This window comes from Gobio gobio (genome assembly GCF_949357685.1).
Source record: "Gobio gobio genome assembly, chromosome: 2".
Lineage (NCBI taxonomy): Eukaryota > Metazoa > Chordata > Actinopteri > Cypriniformes > Gobionidae > Gobio > Gobio gobio.
The window spans coordinates 45010248-45024978 of record NC_137098.1 but is presented as its reverse complement, the minus strand read 5'-3'; the positions used below and the strand labels follow the sequence as shown (position 1 = coordinate 45024978).

The following is a 14731-nucleotide window of genomic DNA, read 5'->3' as shown; positions in this document are numbered from 1 at the left end:
AGTCATTCAATACTCATAATCCCGTTTCTACAAAAAACATCAAATCAATCAAATTCAAAGATTAACAGGAAGCATGGTTGGCTTCTGTGGTTTGGGTAACACCACTTCACAAATGATGCAAACGTCTTCGAACAAGACAAAACAAGGCCACATTCCAGCAGTGGCAAGCACGTGGATAGATATAAAGGGGGTGAAGTGATTGCAGTAATCGTACCTGTACTCGGCTCCCCAGCCCTTCACGAAGCTCATGCGAATGGTGCACATGCGGGTGAGCTGATACACAGCCTCAAAGCCCTGATTCACAGACTGGGCCAACAGAGCTGCAAACTCCTGGTTATTAAAGATCTTCAGATTACAGCCTGGAAGGATGCAAAGCAGTTAAAAACTATCAAAAAGGGAGCTCTGTTTCATCCTGTTCAGAACAGCTATTCAGTAACATAGTAGTTGAACTCTCTTGTTGATGAGGGCTACTTGTTGAGGGTCTCTCGTTTTATCTTACCAGGTGGGATCTTGCAAACAGTGGCGGGGTGCCAGCCGTAACGTTGGTTACAGTTGGGACTCTGAACAAAGATGGCGCTGTCACTTAGGCACTCTGCAAACACTTCACCACCAATGTAGTACAAACGCACACCTCGGCCTGCAAAAAAAAAGGTTGCCACAAAAATATAATATAAAATAATCAAATATAATATAAAATATTGTTGTCTTATGAGTGATTGAGACAAATGTGTGCGTACCAATGTGCCTGCGCGTGAGCTCCACAGCAGAGTTGCGGTTCACATTGGACAGCAGGCCCAGGCAGAAGCGCTCAGAGTTGGACGGGTCCGTGAAGCCGTCTACCGTTAAAGAGGGCTGGGAGGCATGGAAAGTTTCACCGACTCTCTGGTTCAGCTCATAGTAGGAGATGGAGCACCAGAACGCTGGTTCACAATATGTCACTGGCTGTAGATCTGAGAGAGAGAGAAAAAAACAATAAAAGGAGAGAATTGGAGAGGCACAGACATTCACAGAAAGAGGCGGTGGAAAAGAAATAGAAAGAAAAAAGACAGTAAAAAGAAAACAAACAAATGGGTGGGGATACAGAATATCCGAAGAGACAGAGCACGGGGGCTGGGAACTGACGGCACTGTGATGTCAAGAGCAAATGTTACTTCCCAGAAATAAGGCTGAATCAGGAAATACCATCATCACTTGGACACAAAACTATAGAAAATTACAGGCTCATGGCTCTAGCCTTTCTCTCTGACGCACGCTCATACACCAGTGCTGTGGAGAGGAGAAATCGCTGTGAGATCTGAGCCGTGTCTGCAAAAGCAATCTGATACAAAAGGAATTGTGGGCCCTCCCTTGCTAAGATGGGAACTGACAGGATGTTTGGAGTGGGAAGTTGTTTTGGGGACATCCAAATAATCCATTTAGAAGTCCATTTCCTCTGAGAGGCTGAAAACACATTTCTACAAACACTCAGTTTGTGCAAATGTTCTAAACGTGTATTTTTAATAACACACTGTTATATGGACAATCAGCCCGTGCTTGCACTGATTTAGATCTCACAAGCCCTTAAACAACCATAACACAGTAACAGTTCTTGATTCATTTGACCATGACATGAGGAAAACAATGGCTTAAATGAGAGAATAAGAACTGCTTCGACTGACTCAGTCAGTGAGTGAGTCATTAGACTGTTTCAAACCATTAACTGAGTTGAATACTATTTTGACCAACTCATTAGAGTCATTAGTTCACAAGTCAGGGTAGGCAATGTTTTTCATAAACACTTTTTGTTATACTGGTTGAAACTGTCTTCACATCCTGATAGCAATCAATAAAAGAAGTGGTCTAAATATTTAAAAAATATACCTTCTGTGGAAGTCCAATCATTACATTCAGTCTGAATGCAATGATAGGATGCCCTACCTGCCTGTCAACGCATGTATTTGCATACCTGCTAACGCAGACATCGCATGTCATCAGCGTGTTCAATGAGGCTATGCAGAGTTGTAGACTGACAGTAACTGAGTAACAATGAACTTATGCTGACTTCACGACATCTCGTAATTACCATAATTAAGGGATGCCAACCCGTGACATTTGTACTTGGTGCTGTTCACGTCCTGTTCACTCAGATTTATCACATTTTCAGATGACACTTGGATTTGTATATTGGTTTTTGCAATGAAATTCACATTTTAAGAGTCCAAAATGGTCCAAAATATACACACACAAGCAATTAGAGTTACCTAAGTTGTTGTGGGCAGGAGATACAGGGTTCGGTGACAGGTTTGGAGACCCTGAAAAGAAAAGGACAGATTAATAACTGAATGGTATAAGAATGTACAGTAAACAGGACAAACACATTTTGATTAAAACACTTATGATTACATTTCCAAAAGTTCAAGAGTGCAAAGTCAATTATTCCACTTCTGTTCCTTCACAGGCATGTGTTTGTCTTCAGAAGTTTTTCAGGTTTTCGTCCCTAAATGTTGTTGAGTGTAGACCTGCTGTCTTACACCACTGAATTAAATGTCAGAAAGAAAATGGAGAAGTGATATGCAACTGAAATGCCACCAAATAACAAACCTGGAACTGCTTCATAGCCGTGCAGTTACAGAAAATTCAATGTGTCAACCAATCAAAGAATGCAACAAATGCGGTGGTATAACTGTCGTCACCTGTGTCCATGCTGCGGTTCATCTGATGGTCACTGGTCTCTCCATCCTCACTGATGTAGCCTGGAGGGGGCGTCTCTGTAACACACAAACACACAGGTTAGCCTGCATGCATACAAATTGTACACAACCGTAACACAGTGACCCAGCTGATGGATGAAAAATTAGGCACATCAGCAAACACATCCGGCAGGTGCAGCAGAGACAATGTGTCACAAGGGTTTTATTTCCCCCCTTCACATTAAGACACCTGATTTAGAAAGCTGGGGTCAGCTCAGTTTCAGCGGCAGGATATGAAACAACACACACACACACACACACACACACACACACACACACACACACACACACACACACACACACACACACACACACACACACACACACACACACACACACACACACACACACACACACACACACACACACACACACACACACACACACACACACACACACACACACACACACACACACACACACACACACACACACACCGCCCTATTACAGTTACAGACTGCCTCTCTGAAGCCAATACCATTCAGATGGAACTAATCCCAGCCAAAGCCACTCCATACAAACTCCATGGGATAATCTTCCCCCTATGTTGACAAAAGTAGTCTCTAAAATCACTTCAGAGTAAATTGTTAAATTGTAAAACGTTTAAACGTCTCTTGAGTAGTCCTACAAATATAATAAGTAACAGGGCCATAGCCCATTATTCATGCAGACATTTGTTTACTGGTCAAAAAATAAGAAAACAGGCCTGTAGGTTGGATTAATGTGTAAATAGTTTAAGGTAAATGACTGTGATTGGTTACCTATGCTCCGTTTTTTCTCTTATGTGTTGCTTGTGTGAACAGTTAAGGCTTCACATGTACTCTTTTTGCTTGTGTGCCATTACAGTCTTCAGTGTCACACGATCCTTCAGAACTTATTCTAATATGCTGATTTGGTGCTCATGAAAATTTCCTCTTATCATCAATGTTCAATCAATTCTTTGATTAATAGAAGGTTTAAATGAATAGCATTTTAAACATTAAGAATGTTTTATATATAAATGTCTTTGTCACATGCATCATTGATGAAAAAAAAATTATTTCATAAAAAAGAAAATCATATTGACCCCAAACTTTTGAATGGTAATGTAAGAGGTCAGAAACGCATTACATTATATATTTATAATGTAAATGTGTCCTGGACAAAAATGGCTGCCTACTCACCTGTCAATCAACAACTGCACTAAAACAAGGGTTTTAAACTATGTTTAGTTTCGCAGCAGCTTAAATCACAATAATCATTCAATCATAAAATTGGGAACAGCAAGTAGATAAAAATGCAAAACTTCAACATGCAGAAGCACGTCTGAAGTTCAGTTACAGTTAAAATATATAAATACAGGTATAAATATATAAAATGACTGAGAATTCTGCTTGAAATAATTTCTGTTGCTGTTTTTTTGGATGAACTATTTTTTTTTTTCATGCATTTAATGTTCTGTTGCTCAGGGCTATTATCTCAGGGCTAAACTCTGTTTATAACACTATGAAACTCAATTCCAAGAGTCTTCATCAATACTTTCTATAGTGTTTATTTGTCTTCTACCTGGTATATAGTTGCTCTGGGGTTCGATGCCGGCAGGAAAAATTGTGTTTTCTGGGATGGAGTGACTGTAGTCATCTAGAGGAGGAAACTCACTGGGGATTTCAGTGTGACGAGGCACCAGCACTGGAGGAAGAACTTCAGAGAGAGAGAGAGAAAGTAAAAAAATAATGAGAAAGAAGAGAAAAAACATTTGTTTTGATTCACAACTTGCACAATATATACTTGTGCATATACTACATATATTACTATTTACTGAGTATTACCAACTAATACTAATGTCAGGTTGAGCTGAACGATTAATCGTTAAAAGATCGTGATCTCTATTCAAACTCCCACACAATCTCATTCCTAAATGACGATTCACCACTCGAAATCACACCGGGACATTCAAATGTGCGTTGGCGCTGCCGCTGAAAAACAATTGTATCTTTACATCGTAACGCCATGACATGACAAAAGTCATCACAAGTGACTTTTTAAAATTTTATTTTTCATTGAATCATTCATTCAAGAGATTTGTTCAAAAAATGCTGATTCATCCAGTAATGAAACAAGCGAAGTCTTTATGAGCAAGTCATAGAATCATTCATTCAAACCATTTTTTTAAAATAATTAATTAGGGCCCTGTTTACACCTGGTATTAAGATGTGTTTTGGTCCATCAGATCACAAGTAGATGAGGGAGACACATACCCATTTACACCTGGTGTTTTAATCCATCTCTTTTGTCCACTTTCAACCACTTTTCCCATCTGGCTAGCACACAGGTCAGTAGGTGGTGGACAATATGGACAAAATAAGCTCACTCAATTTACATATAAATATGACTGGAGAAAATATAAAAACATACAGAGGGCAGAATCTTCCGTTTCTGCTCTGACAGCCGCAAGACAACGCCGAATGCGGTGAGTGCGTGTTAAAAATCTGGAATGGTGAGAGAACATTGTGCTTGGTACGTTTATCATCTTCAAACCAGACTTGGGTCTCCCAGCCAAAGTTTAAATCCTGTCTGGCTAGCGAGCTTCCCATAATGTTTACACGTTAGGTCAGTAGGCAGAGAGCAGGGGGTCTTTTGCAGCTGTTCGAACGCATTCGACCACTTGAGTGTCTACGAAAGCAATCCGGTGGAATGCATTTTTGACTACCTCTGGAAGTGGTCTTAAGTGGACAAGCTCAAAACGTGTTACACCCTGTTAACACCTGTATTTAGTGTCGTCCACTCGACCAAAACGCATCTTAATACCAGGTTTAAACAGGGCCTAAGATTCATTAAACATTTTCAATAGACTGCAGCAATTAACATTTGTCAGAACCTCTAGTAAATTACATGTTATTTTGTTTAGTTGTCTGTTCAGAATCGTGATCTATTTGAAACAATAAAAATCATAATTCTCAATTTATCCAGAACCGTGCAGCTCTAATGTCAGGGTCACTTTGGCCAAGTTTATTGTTTTTGTTTATTATAGTTTAGTGACAGAGCCCTGATACTCTCATTGGGTCTCATTCACTAAAAATTGCTTGTATTCTTTCCTATTTGTATGCACAGGAAAACTTCTCGCGAAAAATCTCCGCCTGATTCACAAAACGTTTGTATAATTTGTTCTTAACCTCGTTCTGATGTTAGTGAATGTGGAGTATTCTAAATGAGCGGCCGTGTGCACAAGGTTAGTAATTTGCATAAAACACGCCCAAACATCTCAATATAAGGGCTTTCCGCACACGCTTTCCTTACAGCCTTTCGTCACTCTCGTCAAACTTGCCTCTGTTCGCAGACGCGCTGTCACCTGGATCCTCGAGCAATACCAAGTGTGCCATTTTTACCAGTTCTCACAATAATCTTTTATACAGACCCAGATTATTAGCCAGCTGTACATGTGCGTTATTCAGAGAAACCTCGCAGTTGAAGCTATAACACAGCTTTTCCTACTCTTTAACTGTATATGATCGAATGCATTTAAGATTAAATAAAATTGTATTATTTAATAATTTCATATATGGATTATATAATACAATTAATGCAATATAATACAATGTAATTATAGTCATGTTAGGATGAAATATAACTTCTTAACACGATTATAAAGCCATACAGAGTAAGTTCTTTTTGCGTATGTGTGGTTTCATTTGTTCCTATATTTTTTCGTAAATTTAGAAAAAAATTATTACGAAATCTTTGGTAAATTGTGATTTGTTCTTAAAATCGCTCGTACGCACAAATTTTTGGGTACATAACATAACACACACAGTTTCTGTCAATCTCATGCAAATCTTGAGTACTTATAGAGTAGTATTGCATCCTTCATATCTCTTTAGTTTTATCATATTTATAAAAGACAAATACGCTGTACCGATTCTCTCCGAAAACAGCCGAGCTCATGGAAGCGAGCAGTGGGCGGAGCTAAAGAGTCACGATCACACACACACCTATGACACACACACAATACAGCATGGCATTATCCCTGGATAACTTTCGATTCACTATACATTCGTGTTGTTTACACTACATGCACTTACATGCAATTGCCAACAAAACACAGACATTAGATGCAGTTTCACTCACCCCCCGCGGTTTCGACTCATGACCGGGAATAAACATGTATTGATGCAACGCATTAAAAATCGATACCTGTAGGCTACTTATATATTTAAGAGGCACATTTGTTTCAACACTCTCCACATTTCCACACAATGTCAGTCTATGTATTATCGCCAACGCGTGCATTCTCGTTTAAATTACCTTTCAGAGCTTGTGAAAGACGCTCGGGCCAGTGCTGAATCTTCACAAAAGTTTATAATCCGCTTGCAAAAAGCAGCGCAAACAGCGCACAAATAGGCCACTGAATTGAGTCTTCTTTTACTTATTTTTGTGCTTCAGTGGATAAAGATCTATGGTTTTGTATAAAAGGAGAATAGAGCGCTATGAATCGTTCTTCACACAGACAGTAACTGAAATTTAAACCTGTAAAAGGAAAATTCTAAATAAACTGCTGCATAGGAGCGCTGCGCACTTTGACTTTGTTGCTTCAAGCGCATCGTTCTGCACATGGGATGCGCATAAGCACTTTGTGTCACTCTGTATTGGAGCCTTTCATATTATAATAGTTTATTTTTATAATAGTACATTTAGCACAATGAGCGATTAGCACAAACTAATATTAATAGTTCATTATAGTTCGGGTATAAACACTAATGTCTTCGGTTGTGATCATGTATGTATAATGTATTTTTTAAATGGACTAAAGCAATTTTGTCAGAACCTCTAGTTTGAATGTTATTTTGTTAGTTTTTCCCCTTTCAGAATTGTAGAAGAATCGAGATCTCCATTTTACAAAAAAGAAAATTGTGATTCTCAATTTATCCATAATCGTGCAGCTCTAGCCATACTCGGAAAAAAAACGGAGTATTTGGCACATAAATACCTAGTCATACGTCCAACTCGTTTGTTTTTTATTTTGGCCATGTTTAGCATGAGAATCCAACTCTTTAACAGTGTCAATAAGTCTGTTAAAGAAATAGTATTAAACCCCTCACCTTTAAAAAAGGCCCCAGGTCTAAACAAATGATACTGGCTGACATCAAATATCAGTGTGCATTACCTGGTGTCTCGACCCGCTGGTAGTGGTAGGGGTTGACGCAGACCTCGTCCTTTTTCATGTGAAAGGCAAACTCGCAGAGTTCAATGGCTCTGAGCTCATGATGAGACTGCAGGTCAGGCCAGCGCCATAGACGACAGTAGATCACATGAGGGAGTCCTTTCCTATGAGATACTTGCAACCGACCATCTAGTGATCTAAAAGAGAAAAAGAAAAGGCATTAATGATGATCTCTGTAGCAGAAACAATCCCAGCAGCTCATTCTCTAAAATTAAGAAAGCGGAAATGTTATTATGGCTTGTATAAAATCCTAAATTACCACAGTATAAACACTCACTGCTCCTAGGCTTGCAGGCACCACGCCACGGTATTATGCGAGACCGCAGATGAAGTAAAAGTGGCCCAATTTCCTGTTAATGTGGTGCTTTCGGTTAAACATCACATGTGATGTGAATGAGGTGAAGAAAAAGGAAGAGGAAGTAAAAAAAAAACGGTTGTGTTTCAGAACGATGTGTGTGTGCGTTTAGAAGGTTGATTGTGCTCTAGTTTAACAACAGCTTCATCTCTTAAAGCCATATGAAAGCAACAGTAGACTCCTCACACACTCACACACACACACACACACACACACACACACACACACACACACACACACACACACACACACACACACACACACACACACACACACACACACACACACACACATGTAGTGTGGGCCAAATAATGCAAATCCCAAAAGCTCTTTAAAGCATGTCTGTCAGACCCCCCTCCTCCCACTTTTACACCCACCGAGCCTGGCCCAGACAATGGCACGGGCCTGCCTGGCCACCCTGAGGCTTCTCTGGCTCTCCCAGCAGCTAAATAGGCTTTTAATTTTTCATAGCATAGCTTTCGCTTCACAGAGAGATTGCGAGAAGAAAAACATAATGATGTAAAATCCAGACGCCCCATGGAGAGAATGAAAAGAGAATATTACGCAATCTGAAGAGTAAACAAGAATATTTAGGCACAAACAATTCACTTTATGGTTGCAACACAGGCAGAGTATAGCAACAGAGTTGTAAACATAGCCACTTCCTTCAGTTCACACATGCACGCCCAACCAGTCAAAGGCACATTAAGTCTAATGGAGACAAGAGCGAGGGAAGGAAGAGGAGAGATGAACAACAAAAAACAATATATCTATATACAGCTCTGGAAAAAATTAAGAGACCACTCCAAGTGACCACTCTATTAATTTTTTCCAGAGCTGTATATATATTCCAGTACACATTTCTACCTGCTTCGCTTTTTAACTGCAGGCAAATAAACTCAGACTTTTCTTTGGATGGCCCCATGTGGAAAAGGAAAAAGGCATAATCATCCCAGAATAATGCGGTGAAGGCCTTGAGCAATTGAGAACAACCACACAGTGAACTTTTCATGTCTGAGGAGAGTTATTCACCGGTCCGGTCTCAGACAAAGAGGACTTTTGCAGACACAATCGAGCACACCATCATATCAAAACACATTTTCACACTAACCCCATTCTGTACGCCTACAGTGCTTATCTTTACAGTCAAGGGCTGGGACTAAAACATTTTTATGATGCCTATCGGTGTAGCGGACTCCTATAACGGCACACTCGTGGTCGAGATCAGATTAAATACACCAACGCAATGCATGCACTGCTACGGTGTGCTGAAACGGGGCCGTACAGTATGGGCCAAACCTCTCAGACCATGTATTATACATGACTGCTACATTGTGTGTTTGAAATATGCAACAGCAGCCATAGTGCTGAGAGAGAGAGTGAGAGAGAGAGTGAGAGAGAGAGAGAGAGAGAGAGAGAGAGTGAGAGAGAGAGAGAGAGAGAGAGAGAGAGAGAGAGAGAGAGAGAGAGAGAGAGAGAGAGAGAGAGAGAGAGAGAGAGAGAGAGAGAGAGAGAGAGAGAGGAGAGCTATGCACTAGGTTAGCACCCCTTTGAGGAATCCAGGCCACAGATACAATTCATGACACTCTATTCATTCTTTATACACACACACACACGCCATAAAAGCAGAGATATGAAAAGAAAGGAGGAAAGAGGTGTGAACTTTCCTTACCGAAGCCCTCTAAAAGGGGTCATATAATACATTTCACATTTTATTTTTGTTCCTTCCTATACATGTTTTTGCCAAAAAACAGGAAAGGTGTCTTTTGTGCTCACCAGGGCATTTGTTTGATCAGAAATACAGTAAAAACAGTAATATTGGGAAATATTATTACAATTAAAAATAACTGATTTGAATTTTAATATATTTGAAAATGTAATTAACTGTGATGTCAAAACTGAATTTTTTAATTGCTCCAGTCTTCAGTGTCACATGATCCTTCAGAAATCATTCTAAAATGCTGATTTAGTGCTCAAAAAACATGTTTTATATAAATATTGAAAACAGTCGTGCTGCTTAATATTTGTGGAAAGCACATTATGGGTTTTTTTTTTTTTTCAGGATAATTTGATGGATAAAAAGTTCAAAAGAACAACATTTATTACAAAAATGTACTGTTGATTAAAATGCTAAATTTGGTATTACATTGGAATAGTGGAAATTAATAGGCTTGGACTTGGTGCTGGTAACACAATGCACAGGATAATGGTGACACCAGAATAAAAATATTAGCTGAAAGCAGAAAATGAAGAATTAGTTTACACAAATATGCTTGCACTCTGTCACTGACTAGCAGTGTTGGGCACGTTACTTTAAAAAAAGTAATTAGTTATACCGTAAATCCTCTAATATAGGCCCGGGCCTTTATTTTACTAAAGCGTATCGCGGTCCAGGCCTTTATTGGAAGGAGGCCAGTATTAGAGGCAGGCCTCAATTTCTATTTGAGCAAATCAAACTACCAGTAGAATGACTAAAAATGAGATTTTGCGTCTATTTCAACCTATAAAATACTAGGTTCATTTATTGAAAACGTACAGTTACCATAACATTATGGTATGCATACAGAACATTAACAACAAATACCAGTAATTCAGGCTAAATTCCAGTGTAGAAATATGGTAACAAAAACGTAGCAAACATAGGCTACCGGAAGTGCATTGTAAACACTTAACCATACACGGTGATAATTAGGTTATTGATTCATAACAAAAGGCAACAGACACCTTACCGCACCAAAGTTTAACCATTCCTGTCTCGTTTGTTTTGAAGTTATAAAAACAAATCCTCCAATTCTGTTTAATCCTCGTCCTCCTCAGTTTCCTCCTCCTTTTCATCTCTCCCTGTAAACTCCTCATCACTCGCGCCAGCCTCTACAACAAGTTCATTATTGTACAGCTCCTCTTCGTCCTCCTCATGTTCCGCTGCGCGTCTGTTCTCATCCTCGCGCCGTAAACGTTAGCCTACAGGACCCGGTGACTGAAGTCTCACGTGCAAGAGTGAGGTGATTGACATGACCAGTACCCTGTGGTACTTGCATGTTACTATCACAAGCATAATGTTGAGGCCTGCCCAGAAAAACGTTGGTTCTAATAATAGCCCCGGCCGCTATTAGAGACCGGCCTTTATTTACCTTCGGTGACAGCGAGACCGGCCAATGTTGGAGACCTGGCCGCTAATGGAATACAGGCCAATATTAGAGGATTTACGGTAGTTACTAGTTACTAGCATCGGAACCATTGTATGTGGGTGGGACAAGACCCACCCACTTTTTACGATCAATGATATTGGACCCACTTACTTTTATCATCTCTAATTCAGGACATGTCTGTTTACCAACCCCTAACCGATAAACACTTATTTACCCTTTCCAATCTGATATGTGGTTGGGAAAATCGAGTAGAGTGAGTTCGGCAAAAGGCGGATGCGAACCTCGGGTCTATTTGCGTCAAACCTTGAAGCCATGCGTCTTACCCCTACACTATTGCCGCTTTACATGATTTCTGTAATTTTGTCTTGCCCAACCAGACGTTTAGCAAACAAGGCAGTATATTTGTACTCAATATAAATGGCATCTAACCCAGTAACATTTTTCTGAGAGGATCCACCCACTTTTTTTTTTTGCTTCCGATGCCCATGGCCCCAGGGTTCGAAAGAATCAAGTTGAGTGTGAAACCAGACCAACGCTGCAGGGGGCACCGGGAACAATCGTGACCGGACTCGGAGCGTAGCAAACGTACCAGTGTGAAAGCCCCCTTACATTCCAGTGCTCAGTGGAGAGAGAGTCTGAGCTTGTTGCCGCGTGGGCAGACCTCATGTGAAAAGGAAGCACTGAATGACTATTGATTGAGCTGCAGAGGGCAAATTAGGTCAGCAGTAAAGCACATCAAACCAACATAAACGCACACACACACACACACACACACACACACACACACACACACACACACACAGCCTGGAGGGCGGGTCTAGCCTGCTCTCCCCCCACCCGCATGCCGGCTGTCACTTGAGTAGAACCGGGTGAGATTTGAACAGGGTGGGGGTGAGGAAGAGAAAGAGAGTTGAGGGGGTGAGCCGGAGGGATGGAGGGGTCTGACACAGGCTGAACCACGCTGGGCAGATGTAATCTAGAGGGTAAAAACACAGACGCCGTGGGCTGAAGTAGACAATTTCTGTATCAGCCCAGGCATCCTTGACTTGACCATGACACTGACACTTCCACAGAGCGCATTATCATACTCAACGCAATGCTCACAAGGAATCAGGATCAGGTAAATTTCTCCAGATGTTTACATGCAACTCTACATAAATTTTATACAAAGTTTTTCTAAAAAACAAATGTAGACAAAGCAACAAAAATAGGGAAACTACAGCTGATATTTGCACTTATACACTAATACACATTTGTTTGACAGACAACAAGACAAACATCTTTACCCTAGTAATTTTTGACTTTTTTTTTCACTTTTTCATGCTGTGCTGAGCCTTTAGTGTTTATGTTTTTAGAGCTGAACTTGCATGTCTCTTTTTGAAATCACTGAGTTTAACAAAACACAAACTCCGTGAACTCTGATAGATGCAAATTTGAAGCAGAGGTAGAGAAGGACAAAAGCAACTTTGACGTCAGACCAGACCGTCTGTGGGACCATTTCACCCTGTGGAACATACCCTGACCCAGCCCCCACAGCCCCCCTTTAAAAACACTTTAAGACCACTGCTATTCCCCCATCCCCCCAGCCTAAACCCAGACAGCATGTAGCAGTACAACAGACCTAATACTACACAACACAGTGCAGTGATGAAGGACACATTCCTGATCGTTCAGTTACTACTGAAGATAAAAAGCCAAACCAACGTCTTAATACATACAGTTACTTTGGAACTGGTATTTGTATTGGAATAACAGCTGGAAGCTGATAAAATATAAAATCTGACCGTGAAAAGTACGGCAATATCTGAGGGAAACCCAACTCATATGGAAACTCTTAGTCGAATATTTTTTTCCAATTCAAGGCTTATATACCTGCGTATCCTTTATTTCATAATGTGAGTGTGGGGAAAATATCACGTTTAACTTGTATTATTTTTGAAAGGTTTTGGTTTTCCTCCCTCTGCTAAAGTCATTAAGGCCTTCCTTAAGTAAACAGAGCCCTGCAGGGGTCTCATGTGCAGGTGGTTGGATGTGGTTACGGGGGCCCATTCTCAGCAGGGGAACAGGACTATAGCAGAAACACTACAACCATCATACAAATACAGCAGGGGCCAAAAGTAACACTTCAGTTAGCCACTTTTTTTAGCAGTCGCAAAATACTGCACAGTTTGAATCGCAATGTAAAATGAGCGAATCAAATTACACAGATCAGCTCTCTACAATTTGAGTAAATCTTTACTCTGGGCGACTAAATAATATCTATCATTAGCCAATGGCTAATAAATGCTCAGATTTTACTCGCCAGTGTGTGTGTTAGAGGCTAAGAATAAGTTTATCGTAGATATATTTTCACTCGCTGAACACTCAGAGAAAATCTGTCTTTCAGTTCTTCAGTTCTGTCTTGAAAAATTTCAGTTCAGCTCCACGGATGCGCAGCATACCTGTATTTGACGTACCGTAAACTCTAGTGTGAAGGCGCACAACTCGCCGTCGCTTTGCTGAGAGCGTTGTGTTTCTCACACACACACACACACGCAAAGAGAGAGTCTTAAATACCATTCAGAATCGACATGCTACATGTAAACCATATTCTTTGTTGTATATTTGTCAAAACAACGGAGTTCATTTGGAATTATTCGGCTTTTAAGAACAAGCAGAATATATGCGTTCTCTCCGGTAGTGGGCGGGACTAATGCACAAACGGCAATCTCATTGGCTGGTGCTCATATATTACCAAGCCTGTTTTGAATTCAGCAAATCAGATTGAGCGAACGCAGACAACGTGATTAATATTCATGAACCCCGCAGCTCATCAATCCTTAGTGCGTTGTATATTGTTATTAGTAGTAGAATTAGTAGTAGTAGTATTATGTAATTAATAATTACTATTATCTACTATAGTATTTATTCTATATACAACTACTATTTATATTAGGGCTGTCCAACGATTAATCGCGATATATAAAAGTTTGTTAAATGCATACTAATGTATATATTTAAGAAATATTTGCTGTATATATATTTAATATATGTTATATATATATAAATATAAAAAACATTTCTTAAATATATACATATATTTGAGCGTATTTATATAAGCATAATAATTATACACATTACACACATATATTATGTAAACACAAACTTTTTTTGGGATGTGCTTAATCGTGATTAATCGATTTGACAGCACTAATATAAATAAAATAGTAATCAGTCTGGCGAGTAAACTAAAAAATGTACTAGCCAACAGTGTTGGGGAAAGTTACTTTGAAAAGTAATGCATTACAATATTGCGTTACTC

The 14731-nt window shown here is 39.8% G+C and overlaps 1 protein-coding gene across 3 annotated transcripts in view; it reads right to left on the bottom strand.

The window, feature by feature from the left end:
* Positions 1–14731, bottom strand: part of smad3a (SMAD family member 3a) — a 41713-nt gene that overhangs the window by 12516 nt on the left and 14466 nt on the right. The window contains exons 1-8 of one of the 3 annotated variants that reach the window (XM_079844132.1): positions 8204–8318; positions 7870–8063; positions 4275–4409; positions 2673–2747; positions 2241–2291; positions 738–950; positions 500–637; positions 215–359 (exon numbers count right to left, since the gene is read on the bottom strand). In XM_079844132.1, the coding sequence (XP_079700258.1) occupies positions 215–359; positions 500–637; positions 738–950; positions 2241–2291; positions 2673–2747; positions 4275–4409; positions 7870–7927 (815 nt within the window). In that variant the 5' untranslated portion in view covers positions 7928–8063; positions 8204–8318. Of the gene's footprint in view, positions 1–214; positions 360–499; positions 638–737; positions 951–2240; positions 2292–2672; positions 2748–4274; positions 4410–7869; positions 8064–8185; positions 8319–14731 lie in introns of those variants that run through there. The other 2 variants (XM_079844131.1, XM_079844130.1) reach the window with 2 other exon arrangements.